We start from the raw sequence: 17,045 nt of genomic DNA on the forward strand, positions 1-17,045 counted from the left end.
CAAAGTTCAGGATACCGGTACCAACTATGGACAATTTTACTTGCAAGGTTGAATTCAATGATGATGTTGCAGACATGCTACGACAAACAAAGCTTATAATATGGGATGAGGCACCAATGGTACATAAGTATGCAATAGAATCGCTTGACAGAAATTTGAAAGATGTTATGAGTGCAAAGAAAAATTCCAACGATGTATTTGGTGGAAAGGTTGTTGTTTTCGGTGGTGATTTTAGACAGATTTTACCTGTCGTCCCCAGAGGCAGTCGTTCCGATATTGTACACTGTGCCATAAATGCATCTTACATATGGAATTCAGTTGAGGTATTAACATTGACAAGAAACATGCGGCTTCAAACAGGATCAACACAGACTGATAAAAATGAAATAGCACAGTTTTCAGATTGGCTTTTAAGAATAGGAGAGGGCCGAATATCTGAGCCTAATGACGGCACCGCCGAAATCGACATACCACCTGATATTTTGATAACAGAATTTGATGATCCGATTGTGGCCATTGTCAATACCACATACCCTGATTTCATAAATAATTTCCAATCCGTTGATTACCTTAAAAGTCGAGCAATACTGGCCTCTACAGTGGAGATCGTTGATCAGATCAATGACCATATACTTAACTTAATGCCAGTTTAAGCAACAAAAATATATAATTTAATGGATTATATTAATTGATTTTATGCTTTTACTAATTATGTTCAGTCAACAAAGCAGGAGAAATTCGTGACTACTACAGCGCAAATTCAGTTGACAAGTATGAGATTCATGACCCAATAGTAGTTGATATCCTCACGCCAGAATTTCTAAGTTCCCTCCGAACATCAGGTTTGCCTAACCATCACTTAAAACTAAAGGTTGGGACACCTATAATGCTCATGAGAAACAAAGATCAATCTGAAGGTTTGTGTAACGGCACAAGGCTGTGCATAACAAAGATGGCAGCCCATGTACTCGAGGCTTCAATAATGGGCGGTAAAGGTTTAGGAAATTTGGTTTGCATACCTCGAATGGACATGTCACCATCCCAATCACCATGGCCATTCAAACTGAATAGAAGACAGTTCCCTATTATAGTTTCCTATTCTATGACAATCAACAAATCATAGGGACAGTCATTGGATAACGTCGGTTTGTACATACCAAGAGATGTATTTACACACGGTCAGATTTATGTTGCATTGTCAAGAGTAACAACAAAAAAGGGAATCAAAATACTGATACATGATGAAGAAAAGAAATTCAAGGGGAAAACTACAAATGTTGTGTATAAAGAGGTTTTTAACAATATCTGAGTTTCAAACATTTATCTCAGTAATTCTGTAACAGCAGTAATATATATTACTAACAGCATTCTATATTATACTACATTAATTTCATATATTAATAGAATCTTATGATGCGTTACTGTTAAAAAATATAACAATTAATTATATCTTCATATGTATGCTGTAATGTTTTATGGTACCTTTCTCATTTATATTATTAAGCCTCAATGTATGTATAGCAAAACATCTAAATACCAAAATCTTATATATTAATATCAAGATGGAGCTAAGTCCACCGGGGAATTACAAAATATTGATAGATAGATGCTTATAACAAACTTTTACAGCATTTTTCAATTTTTCAACATTGTCACAAGTATCTCCTTGCTGACGGGATCCTTAATGCTGAAACCCATAGAGTCTCCATCAAGCAGGCTCCTGTCCTTGGCAAATTTGTACCAACCACGCCCTAAGAACATTTGACCCTTTTCAGTACGATGAACTTCACATTCATACCTGACTTCCCTTTCCCAGTCGACCAAATCTACGAACCTTACTCCATCATTAGTGCAAAATGAACAATATAATTTTAAAATTTACACCCAATATACTAAAAACGGGTGTAAATAAGAAACACGGTGGCACTTTTGTAAATAAAGTGTAAGTTTATGATTGATCATGTGAAAATATACACCCGATTTTTTAAAAACGGGTGTAAATTAAAAATATTATTATATTTAAATCTCAATTACTCCCGTTAAATTAAAAATCGGGTGTAAATTTAAATTGACTTAAAAAAATATTTATTTTTATAACTCAAAATATTATTTTTAATAACTAGTTAAGTGAATATTCTGAATATTATGAATAATTTCAAATTAATTAATGAGAGAATATTAATGGGTTTAAACTTATTAGATGAATAAAATATACTAAAATTCTTTCACCAAAACCATTGCATGCATTTCACCAAACCCATTTTTCAGCTTTGTGAACAATCTAGCACACAAACATGGAGGAAGCCTCTAAAATCTAAAACCATTGCACACTAAATCGGAGGTATGCAAAATTTGGCACGTGCCTTTGGTTGGAGATGTTGTCACCGACCTTTCTCTCTTTCTCCACGGCAAAAGCATCGTGAATCCTCGTCGTCGCGGTCGTCGATATTTTGTAGCTTCTTTTCCAATTTCGTACATTAATTTTACACTCCCATTTCCTTCCGCAACCGATTCTTCACCGTTTTAGGTTCGTCGTTACCCATCAATCTATTAGGGTTTCCTTGCCCCTTTACTTGTAATTGTTGATTTGGTTTAATTTCTAGGGTTTCTTATACTGCTCAAGCTTGATTCAATTTCTATTATCTATATCCACTCTTTCAATTATCCACAACAACTATAGGGAATCCGTTTAGCGCCAAGCTTATTTTGCTCATACACTTTAACAATCATTGCTTGCATTCAATATCTTTTGCCTCTTGTTTTCAAATTTTCTATATTCGATTAATTTTACTTTTGTTACTGCCTTTATATTTACATTTAAATGGATTTTGACATTGATTTTGATATTGAATTGGCAATAGTCATCAGGTGTTTGGTTTGTACTAGCTCCTTGGAACATTTTTAAGTTATGTGAAGAATAAAGATGAAACTACAGGCACATATTCCAGGACAGGTACCCAATCAAACAGGCTCTCAGTTGCCTGGACTCACCCAACTAAATGGCAATGCCCTCCCATCGCAGATGCAATCTTTAGGCGGTGTATCACGATCATCAAATAACATGGACCCTGAATTTCTTAGAGCACGAGCTTTTATTCAAGAGAAGATGTAAGTTATTTGCTTGGTAGTTTGACTATATTAACTTCTCAGGGGAATTTTATCAATATGTGTAATACTTGGAAATTGATATTTTCCTGAAACTAGCTATTGACATGCCAATGTAATCTAAATTTTGGAAGCCCTCCTATGTTGTTATAATTTGGTTAAAAAAGAAATAAATAGTTGGATTTATATTGAAAAAGGGAAAGAATTTTTTTGGCACTTGGTCATTGTGAACATATAGTTGTATAGTTATTGCCTAACTTTGAACTAGTGAGGTCATTCTATCAGAGTTATTGATTAGGACCACTGCAGTATATATGCCATTAAAGGTTTTCCTTTCTAAATTCTGATTTTGCACTGAATTTTGTAAGAAAGGATGAAGGTTTCGAGGCCTCTGTCTACGAGGAAAGTTGTAGTGCACTATTATTTGTTTGAGTACTTTCAAGAGGACTTAGTTGTTGTTCTTACGAATTCAGTTATCATCTGAGTCTCTCATTGCTCTTTATATTTAGAGTTTTTTTCTTTTAAAAGTATTTGTTTTCATAGAAAGTTAATTATAGACTAGATTGAAGTTTTCAAAAAACTTGTGCTTAACTTGCTCTCAGGTTCCTGATTCAAAGAGTGTCACGGGTACCTTTTCCAGTTTCAATGATGAAGAAATTCCCGAAGCAAAGGATGTCGTGAAAGTTGATGTAGTGGGAGGGTTTGCCTTGCAAAAGTGTACATCTGAAAGAAGTTACTTTCGGTGAGTTTTAGGTGTACTTTAGCAAATGGAACGATACCACAAAGAAAACGATTTTTTATTAGTTCTTGTGTAATTAATGGCCGTTACACAACCTTTTCCAAGGGGATTCTTACTCAATACCTTGTGATTTATATAGATATCCTTTTTCTATCTTCTAACTTTCTTGTTTTTGTATATTTATTTCCAAATGTAGTAAATTATATTTTAATGTTATTTGTGATTTATTATATCTTTTATACAATCAAGTCATATTTATTTAAAATTATATGATCAAATATCTACACAAGATTTTTTGAATGTAACTTAATTTAATATTTGCTTTGCGATTTCATATATTCTCTTATCTTAATATTCATTTGAATGAAACTATTTATTCCATTTGTAGATTTGTAATTTGCACTTGTTTTATTAAATATTCTGTCTATCAACGCAGTTCCTAGGAATTTTAGATTATTGGAAGAGCTTGAGCGAGGGGAGAAGGGAATTGGAGATGGGACTGTTAGCTATGGAATGGATGATGCTGATGACATATTCATGCAGTCATGGACTGGTACTATTATTGGCCCCCTGGTGTAAGTTATATTCTTTGCACTCTGTTGAATCAAATGCACTGAAACCTTTTTGCAAGTTTGCAGATTTTTCCTCTTCTAAGATTTGTACGGTTCTACAGCTCTCTATTTTGATCCACAATGCACATCATCCTTGTCAAGTGGTGCTTACAAATTTATTTTTTCCATATTTCATTTATCTTGAAACAAGTTTATATTTTGATCAGAATGAAGGGTGCATGTTCTGTGTGTAGGGGTTTGATGTATTGCATTGGAAACTAATGGAACATGTCATACTGTGTTTTCTTTTGAAGTAAACTATGAAATGACGCCTAGTAATTTGAAGCTAATATGACTGAAAATATATAGGCTATTGTTTTTTTCCTGAAAAATTAAATTCTATTTTCTTTTTCCTAGATCCTTATTTTTCTGAAGTACTTTGATCAACACTAGTTTTTTTCCCAATTAAAACCATGCTCATGATTCATGCGCCACTCTCCAGTTGTTAGGTGAAATTAGTATCAAATAAAAATTAAACATAATATTGACTTGTTGAGCTTAACTTTCTCGTCTCATTCTTTTACCAGACTGTTCATGAAGGTCGTATCTACCAGTTGAAGTTATTCTGCGGCAAGGATTATCCAGACAATCCACCATCTGTTAGATTTCAGACAAGGATTAACATGACTTGCGTCAATCAAGAATCTGGAGCGGTAATTATTTTTTTTACTAATGTACTCTGCAGTGATTGAATATGCTCTGATAAATATCTAAATTGTCAGGTTGAGCCAAATTTGTTTCCCATGCTTGCTAAATGGAAAAGAGAGTCTACAATGGAAGATATTTTACTGCAATTGAAGAAAGAAATGACGACTCCACAAAATCGGAAGCTAGCTCAGCCTCCTGAAGGTGTGCCACTCTTATTTCTGACTGTTACTACTTGTAAGCCTTTTTATAGCCTTTATCTCCATTATTGCAATTTCTATAGGCACAAGTTTGGTTAATTTTGTTTTCTTCCTATAGTATAGACTATATGGTGAATTTGTCAGTTGAATACAACAAGAATTGTTTCTTTCGATGCTGTCCAAACATGTATACACTGATTGTCTAGTATGGTGTTGAATAAACTATTTTAATGAAATTACTGATCAGTTTGTTCAAAACCCCATTTGTCAAATGCTCACACAAAACCCCATTTATTTTATTCTATCTTGTCTGTGTTCAGTGTTTACCTAAATAAATTTGTGCTTTTGGATGAAAGCGATTCAATAAACATGTTACGTTACTTCATCATGTAGTTTCTTAGTTTATTTATAATTCTCATGTGGGTTTTGTACCTTGATTATATTTCTACATAAAAAACTATGTTACTTATAATAAATCCTTTATTTAAATAAGTCATCATATAAATATAAATATATGTTCTTTTGACATAAAATTTCTTATGATGATGACCTGTGTAGAAAAATAATAAATTAATAGTGATTAGTGAATCAATGAAAAGTAATCTCATGTGAATTTTGCTTTTGTTAATAGTAAAATGTAACTATCAGAATGGAATAGAACGCGAAGTGAAATTTATTCTATTATTTGAATATTTTACGAAGGAAGTGTTGTTAATTTTTTGGTGGATATGCAGTATAAAAGTCTCTTAGAACCTGAATGTTTATCATCATTGACACTTTCGACGCTTTCCGAACTGCCCAACAAGTGGTATCAGAGTCATGGTTAGACTCGTCAAAATCACGGTATGGTTACCATCGATACATGTGGCTCTTTCTTGTAATAACACTTTCTTGTAATAATTTATTGTGTCTTGTTTTTTTGCATACAGAAAACAATTGCTTCTCTAGGGCGTGGTATTTTGGCCATGGATGAATTCAATGCTACATGCGGAAAGCGGTTGGATTCAATTGGACTAGAGAACACCGAAGCTAACCGTCAAGCATGGCGTAAAATTATATATGAAGAAAGTGTTATGACTTTGTTAAAATATAATTTTTATGTGTATGATTTTATAGTACTTGAAATATTATGACTGTACATGATTTTGTATAATTTTTGGTTAATATTAAAAATATTTTGACTTAGTTAAAATATGATTTTTATGTGTATGATTTTATAGTATTTGCAATATTATGATTGAAAATGAAATATAACTAAATGGTGTATATGAAATAGGGTGTAAATAGATATAATTGTTCATTCATAAATGGCGTATTTACACCCGATTTTTATTAAAATAGGGTGTAATTAAGAACATATCTATACCTGATTTTTATTAAAATAGGGTGTAATTAAAACATAATTAAGCCCAATTACCACCGATTTTTATTAAAATAGGGTGTAATTAAAACGTAATTAAGCCCAATTACACCCGATTTTTATTAAAACAGGGTGTAATTAAAACGTAATTAAGTCCATTTACACCCGATTTTTATTAAAACAGGGTGTAATTAAAAACGTAATTACACCCAATTTTTATTAAAACAGGGTGTAATTAAAAACGTAATTACGCCCAATTACACCCGATTTTTGTTAAAAATAACGGGTGTAAATTCGTTAGACATTTCTCACCCTGTGGATATACACCCGATTTTTATTAAAAATAATAGGTGTAAATTTAATAAAAAACGGGTGTAAATTAACATTTTTGTACTAGTGCATTTAGCCAGCGACTTGCCACAACATGCTCAGGAATCTCCTACAATATTAATATAAAACAACATTAGATTTTCCCATTAAGGGTCCTAAGACAATAAGCCTGAAACGAAAAATAACTTACAAGAAGACATGATTGAGCCATCTTCCCATTCACCACATCTTTCTTCCAGATACAATATGGTAACTCAACAGGCTGCTCTGCATGGCAGCTAACATCCTCAGCATCAGCTTCATGGCATCTGAAACATAATACAAACAAACAATATGGCCAATAAACCAATGTGTTGTCAAACCTTCTAAATAAAAACATAAAAACGTATACTTAACATAAAATGATTCAAACATACACAAAGTTATCAGAAGTGACAGCTTTCCCCACAACCATTTTGTTCACCGAGTTTTCTTCACCTGCATGCAACCATATTCAGCTTTTCAATTCAAAATGTAACAGAACAACCACTCAAATGATATATTTACCTTTACCTCTCATTGCTTGATCAACTTTTCCTTCCATCTTTTTAGAAATTCGCAGCCTACACTATTGTTTACAGAGTAATGATGACTGCTTCAGTTTTTAGTGCTTTCAACCTTCCTACACATTACTTATATAACACTCTAAATGGACTCTTCACATACCTGCTACTTTTCCACCGTCCAATAGAATTCAATGCAATTGTTCAATTAGTCTTCTTTACATTTACATCACTTCAAAACAGTTTTCATTTTATTTATATTCCTCATGAAAACACATTTACTGCCCATAACCCAATTGATCTTTCACCTCCCAATATAATATAACACATTACAACTATTTTATAACTATTTAATATTACTATATTATTGTTTAACATATACTATTAAATTGAATTTTCAATTCTTCATAAGTCTATTGTTGTATGTTCACCATTTAGATTTAATAGGCAACCATTTACAGGTCTTGTTTCACTACTTATAGAGATCCTATTTGACTACTTATAATAACCACAATAATTAAATTAAGAACCCAATGGTAATTAATTTTGATAGAGATCCTGTTTCACTACTTATAATAAGCAATACTTAATTTAGAAACACAATGGTAATCAATTTTGCAAATAAAACCATGGCAGAGTTTGCACAATCAATAAAACTTAATCCCAAAACTAATAATATTCAATTAAAAACCATACATACTACCATAATTGTTAATCTTTGTTCACATACACCATTGCCGAAATTAACAATAAAAAACAAAACGATAATTCACATTCAAACCAAACTAACAACAAACTGTCCTATTCATCCACCACGAACATTGCCAAACCAACAGCTTTATCAACGACCACCACTGCGCTCCACTGTTACCATAATATCTAACACTGGCGGGTATCGAATCACAAAGTGCACTTTATCTCCTTCTTTCAATTCAGCTGCCCTTGCATAGTCAAACCACTCTCTGTACAAATATGTTTCCTTTCACTTTGGCCTCTTCTTCACATTGCAGTCATATGGGTACCCGTTGTCCACATCATAGAGAACTATCTCTGACATTCCAACAAGACCATATTTGTCTACTACTTCTGCAGGAATATGCTGCACTCATTGACAAACAATATCAGTTACATTACATCTGTGTATAACAACATTGTACCAACAACTATAAACTTTACGCACTACTTACCATAACATTTGAGCAAAACTTCTTTACATCATGAACTTCACGAGTCCAATACTCTTCTTCCAGCTCCTCCTGTATAGGACTCATTTCCCTGAAATAAACACCACATTTACACCTCAATGCCAACACAACAACCTCATTATACCTATTACTCTAATATATTCCCTATCACTTAAAAAAAACCTTTACCTGTCACTATCAGAAGAGATCATTATGTATTCCTTCAAATCAGCGGTATCTGATAATCCCGCAGAACATGACCCTACATGATTATCCTTTCCTTTCTCCCACCTTCCAACTTCACTTTTCTCCTTCAATTTATCTCCGTCTATGCTGTCGCATTGCAACAAAACTTCACCAGCAACATTTCTTTCCTTCCCTTTCACGCCCACTGTTTTCAATAAATCACTTCCTATCCCATCTCCATTATTCCTTCAACACAATAACATACAAACTAATCATTACACTAAGTTGTGAACACATTCTTTGGGAAACACATTCAAATTTGTGGAGGTTCAGTTTCATTTACAGACTACAAACCTGCAATATCCATTTATTTAAATAACACACACCACACTTACAATCAACATAACAGATTATAATATAACAGATTATAATATAATAAAATTTTCTATTATAAACTATAGTAAACATCACACAATACCATACATTTATCAATACCTACTATCATAACATGCAAAACCAAATAAAATCATAGGATTACCCTTTATTTTCAACAACACTGGCAGCATCTACAGATTCATTCTTTTGACCGAACTTAGAAACTTCACCAGCATCTTCAACACGATTCAATCTTTCATGCTGTTTCTTCCATTCCTCCATAACATCCTCCCTCTCATGTGACCCACTCAGTATCCTCTCAATCGTAAGCCGCTTCAATGGTGTTTGCAACTCCAACCAATCAGGTGAACTGGAATCAAAACAGCATCACGACCTCTAAATGGATGAATATCTTATAATAATCTCTGTAAACAACATAAACAAAAACACATGCACATACCTCATTCGAAGAGGATACCTTCTTTCCTGTGACATGTTGTTCTTCAAACTTAACACCGAACCCTGCGTTTCTTACAACAACAATGCCCAACACAGACTTATGAAGACACAACGTTTCCTTTGATTGCCAACACGTTTAATACTTATGAAGTCCAACGTTTCTTTTATTTGTAATTGCAACATTATGTAACAATAATAATAATATGATTCTTTTGTGGGCCTATTAATCCTATTAGGTCCACCAATAAAATTAGGTAATCTCCACCGAGGCTTCCATCTAAGGCCCAATGAATTTTAATGTCCTATTAACTTACATATTTTAACCAACAACAAGGCCCAACATATATTTTTAACATATTTCAAACATTTAACCTTATTATATGAACTTACCCATATCTTTTAATCTTTCCTATCCTATTTGATTTTCCTAAAACCCAATGCACAAGACCGACGGGTACCTGGTGCAAACGCACGGGTCAGACAGTAGTATAATAATAATAACTAATTTTGGAGTTTACGGTGACTTGAAAATAAGGCCTTGTTGGCAAGTTTTCACGAGATATATCTAATCTAAGGTAGACCCCACACCGATTAGCTTCTCCAAGTTCTCCTCTGCATAATGAAAAACCTCACTCCTCCACCACCACCACAATGGCCTCCTCCTTAACCCAACCACCACCACCTCTTCCCTCTCTCCACCACCCAATTCCCAAATCCAACCTCACCCGCCGCTCCCTCCTCCTCACCTCCACCGCCACTCTCTCCTTCCCCTCCCTCTCCTCTTCCGCCTTACCCACACAACCACCAAACCCCACCATCACCGACCGCGTCTTCATGGAATTCAGCCTCTGCCCCAACTACTACCTCCCGAATCGCACCCTAGGAGATACCATTTCCACTCTATGCTCAGATTCCACCTCACTCGGCCGCGTCATCATTGGCCTCTACGGTAACCTCGTTCCCCGCACTGTCTCCAATTTCAAGTCCCTCTGCACATCCGCTTCCAGTTCTAACCCTAATTCCTCTTCCTACAAAAACACTATCATCCATAAGGTTTTTCCGGGTCAGTACTTTCTTGCCGGGCATCAGGGTCGTCCTGAAAGAGGCGACGTCCAACCTCCTAGCTATCTCCCCCGCAACACTGAAACAATTGACCCCAAGGCATTTGCGCTAACACATTCCCGGGCCGGCGTTGTTTCGCTGCCACTCTCCGAAAATGATGATGATGATGAGATTAAGCTTGACCCTGAATACAGGAACGTTGAATTCTTAATCACCACCGGACCTGGACCTTGTCCTCAGCTTGATAACAAGAATGTTGTCTTTGGAACGGTTCTTGAAGGTAACTAACTATTCTTTTTTCACTCTTTTTGATGTGTTGCTTAGCTATAACTAACTTGAAAATTGACCATGTGTAAAAGATTACAAATTACTCTTAGATTTTTTTTTGCCATTCTAGAGGTTTTGGTAACTTTTAAAAGAACTAATATCGATGATTGAATATTGATTGTAATGTGAGAAATGTCTCCTATTTATAACATTTTTTAGGCTATATCTTATTCAATATGGTATTGAGGTATTCTTAGTACACTCATTAAGATTCATGCATAATGTTAACCGATTGCTTGATAGCGGGTGATCCAACAAATCTTGTAATTGAGTTGAATATAACTTGATACTACAAAATCTTCTTATAAAAACTTGTCATACCACAACATAATCCATGATTAGCTAGAAGTGTTAGAGATATTATCATTATTTACAAATTAGTTGCAAGTTAGTTACAAATTGGTTTCTAGATGAGAGTTAGTTATTAGTTCTAAGTTAGTTACAAATTGGTTACTAGATGATTGTTAGTTATTAGTTGCAAGTTAGTTACAAATTGGTTACTAGATGATTGTTAGTTATACTCTTACTCTATATAAGTATCATTGTATCACTTTAATGAATCAAGCTCTCGTTTTGATCAGTACAAAGTTTGTTACATCTTTTGATATTTTCTCTCTTCTATAGTTTTTTTAGATGATATCAAGAATCTTAACAAGAAGCATAGGATTCATGTGTTTTAAAAAACAAGAAGCTAGGACCCGTTAATGTTAATTTTGTGAAAACTTTTATTTTAACTTGTTAATAAAAAGATAGGAGACTTTTGAAATGAACAATTGTTATGGAGAAAAGATGAAATATTAATTAGAAATTATGCATTTTTAAATTAATAAAAACAATTATTCAGTATTTTTATTGTTTCCAAAAATAGTGCCCAGTTGTTCAGTGGAAGAGTATAGTAATTTCTTGTTGGCAACTAAAACTAGCACGGATTTAAATAATGAAAACAAAAATTGCTCTCATAAAGTAAACAGAGTTTTAGGACTCATCTGTTTCTAAAACAAGAAGCTTAAGATTCATTAATATATATTAACAAAAATGGTTTGGCTCATGTTAAATTATTTTAAACTTTTTATTGGTTATGTCTTGTCTACCATGCTGAATGTACCAACTTAAACTTATATGTTATTATTGAAAATGGGGAAGCATCCTCTTTGATAACCACAATGACCCTTCTCTCTATTTATAAACAACCTACTCCCTTCGGCCATAATTATAAGCAAAGATTCTCTTTTTAGGTTCATTGAATAATGAATGTATTTGATCTACATAAAAGACCAGATACATTCATTATTCAATGAATCTAAAAGGAAAATATTTGATTACAATTAAGGCCGGAGGGAGTACTTTATTTAGTCTAACGACCTCTCAACTGACCCCCTAACTGCCTATTAATTAATTAACCAACTACTACTTAATTAACAAGTAACAACTTATTATAATAACTATAAATGCCTATTGAATACGCTCCCTCCTCAAATACCTTGACCACAAGGTGAAAGAGTATGTAACACCCAATATTTTTTATAAATTATAGACTAGTGGCTGCCATAGAATTTCTACCTGGATCCCATTGATAATAGAACAAGCAGCCAAACAGGTTGAACAAAATCTACATTTAAGCAGTCAGATTGTTGGCTTATTTTTCTGTCATTTTTCAGCTCCTGTAGTAAGGTCAGCAAGAGCAGTGCAAGCTCCAAGCCAGTAGGATTTTTCTTCCTGCTTTTAAAATACCTCCAATCTTCGTCTACCAAGTCAGCATGATTGATAGCATGCATCAACTTTCCTTTTCTCTTCAACATAAACACATTCATTAAAATAGAAGTAGTTACACCGTCATACAGCATGTACCCCTTAAGTTTATTGCCACTTGTATTCAACAATTTTGAATAGTAAGGGCTGCTAGCAGCATCTGGCACCATACTCCTATTTTGATTGATCTCACTTGTATCCCACTTATGTAAGGATAAACACCCCCATTCACCTCACCTCACTCTCTTTTACTGCTCCCCCACTGGGTGGTTTTCTTAATTCCTTTGTATCGCCGCTGCATAGGTTACTCATCGAGTAGGGATAAAGCTACCTTGATTTTGCTGGATTTAAACACTTTCGCAATAATAGAGGTTAGATTCATTAAGTGCACATATGTGCCTAACATCTGACACTTGGTGACAGATGCCAACTCTGTTGATGGTGTCATCCTTGTTCCAATCCCACTTCTCCTAACTGGTAAAGCAGTAGCATGCTTGATTTGCATCCCGACTCTCGTTTTTGTAGTCGGAATATCGCTGGACAATGCTAATGACATCCTGATGATTACCAAAAAGCCCTATTCCTCTCTAATGGAAATATGATACCCTCTCTAATTCTCTTTTCTATTTATAGGCAGCATGCCTTATTTGGCCCAATTACCTCTCAACAGATCCACTAACTACCCGTTAACTAACCAACTCATTAACAAACATTTAACAACTTTTTAATTAACAATAACTGACATATCACATGCATTGTATGTAATGATTATTGCGGTCAAATGCTAATGTTATTAATTTCTGGAGGCCGCATAATTAGGGCAAGCAAAAATTAGTTATGCACATTGTTTTAAATTTCATTTGTGTCGCGATCCTTTATATGATTGAGAATTAGTGTTGTCGGTGGTGGAAGGCCAAAAATCTGTCAAATAAACACGCAATTGCGGCCTATGGCAGTTGTAAAAAAATCTGCCACACCATTCTGCCATGGTGCTGCCATTTAATACCACTGAGAATTAGTAGTTAAGTGTTGTTGATGCTACTAAGTTGTGGCCGGCCCCATTGCTTTCAAAAACGTTGATGTCCCAATCCAACTTTTGTTTGAGTACCTTTTATTGAAACCTGGTTCTGCATCTTTCCAATATAGAAACTGGAAATAACATTGTATGAGACAGGGAAAATTAACAAAAAAAAGAGTATTGTGTTCACATTTAAGTTTGAGGTCTTGCATTTATTTTGAGAATGAGTGGTTTTGTCACATTGTCACGAGTATTAAGATGCTTTGCTGGTCTCGTTGTTTGACTGTGTGTGAACTCTAAGCTTGGTAACTAAACCTGGTGAACTGTTGGTGCTTCTGTTTTTTTGTGTGAGCTTTGTACTCTCCCCCATTAGTAAGTGATCATGTTTTATACCTCCAAATTCAAATAGTTTTGATATTTGATCTCTGATCACTATTCAGCTGTATTGTGTATCAACTATCAACCTGTTGATAGGATGATACAAGAGAGTGATTCTGATTCATATTTTAAAGTATTTGATCTGTTTGAAGACTAGATTATATTTTGTCTGCTTAATCTCTAATCTTATGTTTTTACCAATTACATTTCTCAGCTTCTGGTTGAATATAATTTCAGGGTTGGATGTCATCACAACCATAGCTTCCACTCCCACTTACCAACCAGGTGAACGAATTCGCCAATTTAATGACTTGGCAGAATTTTTTGGAGACGAAAGGGCACAGAACGCACGCGCCATATGGAACAGGCCTCTTACCACCATCTATATTAGTGACTGTGGAGCACTAGAGGTTGCAAAGCCTTCTCTCACACCTTCTCTCCCATAATTTATTTTGTTGTATATATTATCCAAGAGAATTTCATTTAACTATTGCATGTAAAATCATACTCAAATTCTTTCAAAGAAAAGTGAACAGAATGAATGACTTGAAACCTGAAAGGCAGTGAAGTTAATATTGGGACAAAATGTAATAATGCAAAGTGAACAAAATGAATTGACTTGAAACCTGAAAGGCAGTGCAGTTAAATATTGGACAAAATGTAATAATGGGCAGTGTTTCTTTTGTTTTGCTGCGGCAAAAATTGATTTTGATTTATTCGTATTACCATATGTTGTTCTAACAACTGGTATTAGATGAAAATTAACTTTGATGTGAAATTCTATTTGACATGACGAAATAGGCAATTTTAGTTTATGACAAAGAAGGGTTATAGATCCGTTGGTTCAACAAGGTTTATAGAAAGCGTGGCGTGAAACAAGACAGACAGAAATGGTGCACTGATTGATTACAGTTGACAGACAGAAATGGTGGACACTGATTGATTACGGTTGCAGAAGAAAACCGCATAATGATACGGTTGCAGAAGAAGACCGTAATAGTGTATATGCTTACATATCAATTTGTATTAGAATAGATATAGATAAGCTGAGCTGGCAGTTGTGTAGTGACAGGTGTCAGTCACTGCCAATGCTATATATACATCATATTGTAATCTCTCACATTCAGAGAAAACAGTTACAGTTCATAACAAACTCTCTCATCTCTATTATGCTTAGCTTCTACTTTTCTAATATGGTATCATGAGCTTCTGATCCATTGTGACCATGGCTTCACCTACGTCGTCGTCTGGTTCGTCGTTAGATGAACACTCTTTTACGCAACCACCGGCGTCGTCTCCTCTGAAGAATGCGTTCAAAACGTTCGCACAACAAATCAGTATCAAATTAGATAACAACAACTTCCTCTCATGGAAGCAGCAAGTGGAAGGTATCATCCGCATCCACAAACTTCACCGTCACCTGGTGAATCCAGTGATTCCTCCTCGTTTTCTCACGACGGAGGATCGTACCGAAGATCGCGAGAATCCGGCGTATCTTCTCTGGCATCAGGAGGACTCTATTCTTTTCACGTGGCTTCTGACGACGCTTTCTGATGTCTTTCTTCCGCGTGTTGTCAAGTGCGTTCACGCGCATGAGGTGTGGTCCGTCATCGATCAATTTCAGCGAACTCAGATCTATGCGAAATCGCGTCAACTTCGCTATGAGCTTCGTAGTATGGAGAAAGGAGATCGTACGATTGCGCAGTATCTAGGTCGCATCCAACAGATCGCGGATATTCTTGAATCAATCGGTGATCCGGTTTCGCACCGTGATCAATTGGAGACGATCGTTGATGGATTACCGCCGGAGTATCAAGCTTTAGCCTCGATTATTCAGTATCGTGATGAACCGTGTGCTCTTGTTGTTGCTGAGACTATGCTTCTCTCTCATGAGGCTAGACTTGAACGTACACCACGTGCTACATCTCAGGCTCCTGTTGCACTCAATCTTACTCAAGGTACGGTTGCTCCTTCTGTCAATTCCACTGTGTCTATGATGTCTGATTCTCCCTCTCAGGATTCTACACCACAATTTGAGCACTCTCGTGGTGGACGTGGTGGTAGATCTGGTAACTATAGAGGTGGAGGTCGTAATGGTGGCCGTAGTCGTATTCAGTGCCAGATCTGTTCTAAATCTGGTCATGATGCAAAGGTGTGTTACTATAGACTTGCCGTTCCTGCCTCTAATGCTCCTCAATGGCGTGCACCTATGCAATCTCCTTGGATTCAAGGTGCTCCTGCTCAGCAAGCTCCAAATCAATGGATTGCTCCACAATTTGTTCAGTGGCGTGCACCTGCTGCAGCTCCAAGATCTGACAAGCAGCCTCAAGTCTATATCACTGGTTCTGGTGTTGTTGCTGCTCAACCAGTGGCTGCTCAATCTTCCTCTCCATGGTATGCAGATTCAGGAGCCACGCATCATGTTACAAACTCTGCAGAGCACTTCCTTGAAAGTATTCCTGCCTTTGGTTCTGAACAAGTAACACTTGGGAATGGACAAGGTTTGTCAATAACCTCAGTTGGACAATCTTCCTTTAACTCTTCACACAATCCACATGTCACTCTCACACTGAACAACTTATTGCTAGTACCACAGATCACCAAGAATCTTATCTCTGTTAGTCAGTTTGCTAGGGACAATAGAGTTTACTTTGAATTCCATCCTGATACTTGTCTGGTTAAATCTCAGGCTACTTCTGAGGTGTTTCTTCAAGGAGCTCTTGGCAAAGATGGATTATACTCATTTGGCTCTCTTCAGGCTCTTTCCTCACTCTC

General features: G+C 35.4%; 3 protein-coding genes across 3 annotated transcripts; all 3 read left to right on the forward strand.

The window, feature by feature from the left end:
* The first annotated feature begins 26 nt into the window (after positions 1-26).
* On the forward strand, positions 27-1,309 carry LOC131629500 (uncharacterized). Its single transcript, XM_058900282.1, has 3 exons — positions 27-576; positions 720-1,009; positions 1,124-1,309. Exons 1-3 carry the CDS (start codon positions 27-29, stop codon positions 1,307-1,309), a joined length of 1,026 nt encoding a protein of 341 aa, XP_058756265.1.
* Positions 1,310-3,691: 2,382 nt separating this feature from the next.
* LOC131629513 (ubiquitin-conjugating enzyme E2 variant 1A-like) lies at positions 3,692-6,401 on the forward strand. Its single transcript, XM_058900297.1, has 6 exons — positions 3,692-3,847; positions 4,281-4,419; positions 4,983-5,108; positions 5,178-5,304; positions 6,035-6,143; positions 6,230-6,401. Exons 2-5 carry the CDS (start codon positions 4,390-4,392, stop codon positions 6,037-6,039), a joined length of 288 nt encoding a protein of 95 aa, XP_058756280.1. The 5' UTR covers positions 3,692-3,847; positions 4,281-4,389; the 3' UTR covers positions 6,040-6,143; positions 6,230-6,401.
* A 3,889-nt stretch (positions 6,402-10,290) lies between these two features.
* LOC131629509 (peptidyl-prolyl cis-trans isomerase CYP28, chloroplastic-like) lies at positions 10,291-14,829 on the forward strand. Its single transcript, XM_058900293.1, has 2 exons — positions 10,291-11,078; positions 14,508-14,829. Exons 1-2 carry the CDS (start codon positions 10,388-10,390, stop codon positions 14,714-14,716), a joined length of 900 nt encoding a protein of 299 aa, XP_058756276.1. The 5' UTR covers positions 10,291-10,387; the 3' UTR covers positions 14,717-14,829.
* The last annotated feature ends 2,216 nt before the right edge of the window (positions 14,830-17,045 follow it).

Source organism: Vicia villosa, unplaced genomic scaffold, assembly GCF_029867415.1.
Source record: "Vicia villosa cultivar HV-30 ecotype Madison, WI unplaced genomic scaffold, Vvil1.0 ctg.000573F_1_1, whole genome shotgun sequence".
Taxonomy (NCBI): domain Eukaryota; kingdom Viridiplantae; phylum Streptophyta; class Magnoliopsida; order Fabales; family Fabaceae; genus Vicia; species Vicia villosa.

Bases quoted from the DNA above. Each gene is read 5' to 3' on its own strand.
- LOC131629509 (XM_058900293.1), top strand. From the start codon at position 10,388: ATGGCCTCCTCCTTAACCCAACCACCACCACCTCTTCCCTCTCTCCAC. The intron at 11,079-14,507 runs GTAACTAACTAT...ATATAATTTCAG, and splicing joins CTTTGGAACGGTTCTTGAAG to GGTTGGATGTCATCACAACC.
- LOC131629500 (XM_058900282.1), top strand. From the start codon at position 27: ATGGACAATTTTACTTGCAAGGTTGAATTCAATGATGATGTTGCAGAC. The intron at 577-719 runs GTCGAGCAATAC...AATTATGTTCAG, and splicing joins ATCCGTTGATTACCTTAAAA to TCAACAAAGCAGGAGAAATT. The intron at 1,010-1,123 runs GTTTGCATACCT...AACAAATCATAG, and splicing joins GTAAAGGTTTAGGAAATTTG to GGACAGTCATTGGATAACGT.
- LOC131629513 (XM_058900297.1), top strand. From the start codon at position 4,390: ATGGACTGGTACTATTATTGGCCCCCTGGT. The intron at 4,420-4,982 runs GTAAGTTATATT...TTCTTTTACCAG, and splicing joins ACTATTATTGGCCCCCTGGT to ACTGTTCATGAAGGTCGTAT. The intron at 5,109-5,177 runs GTAATTATTTTT...CTAAATTGTCAG, and splicing joins TCAATCAAGAATCTGGAGCG to GTTGAGCCAAATTTGTTTCC.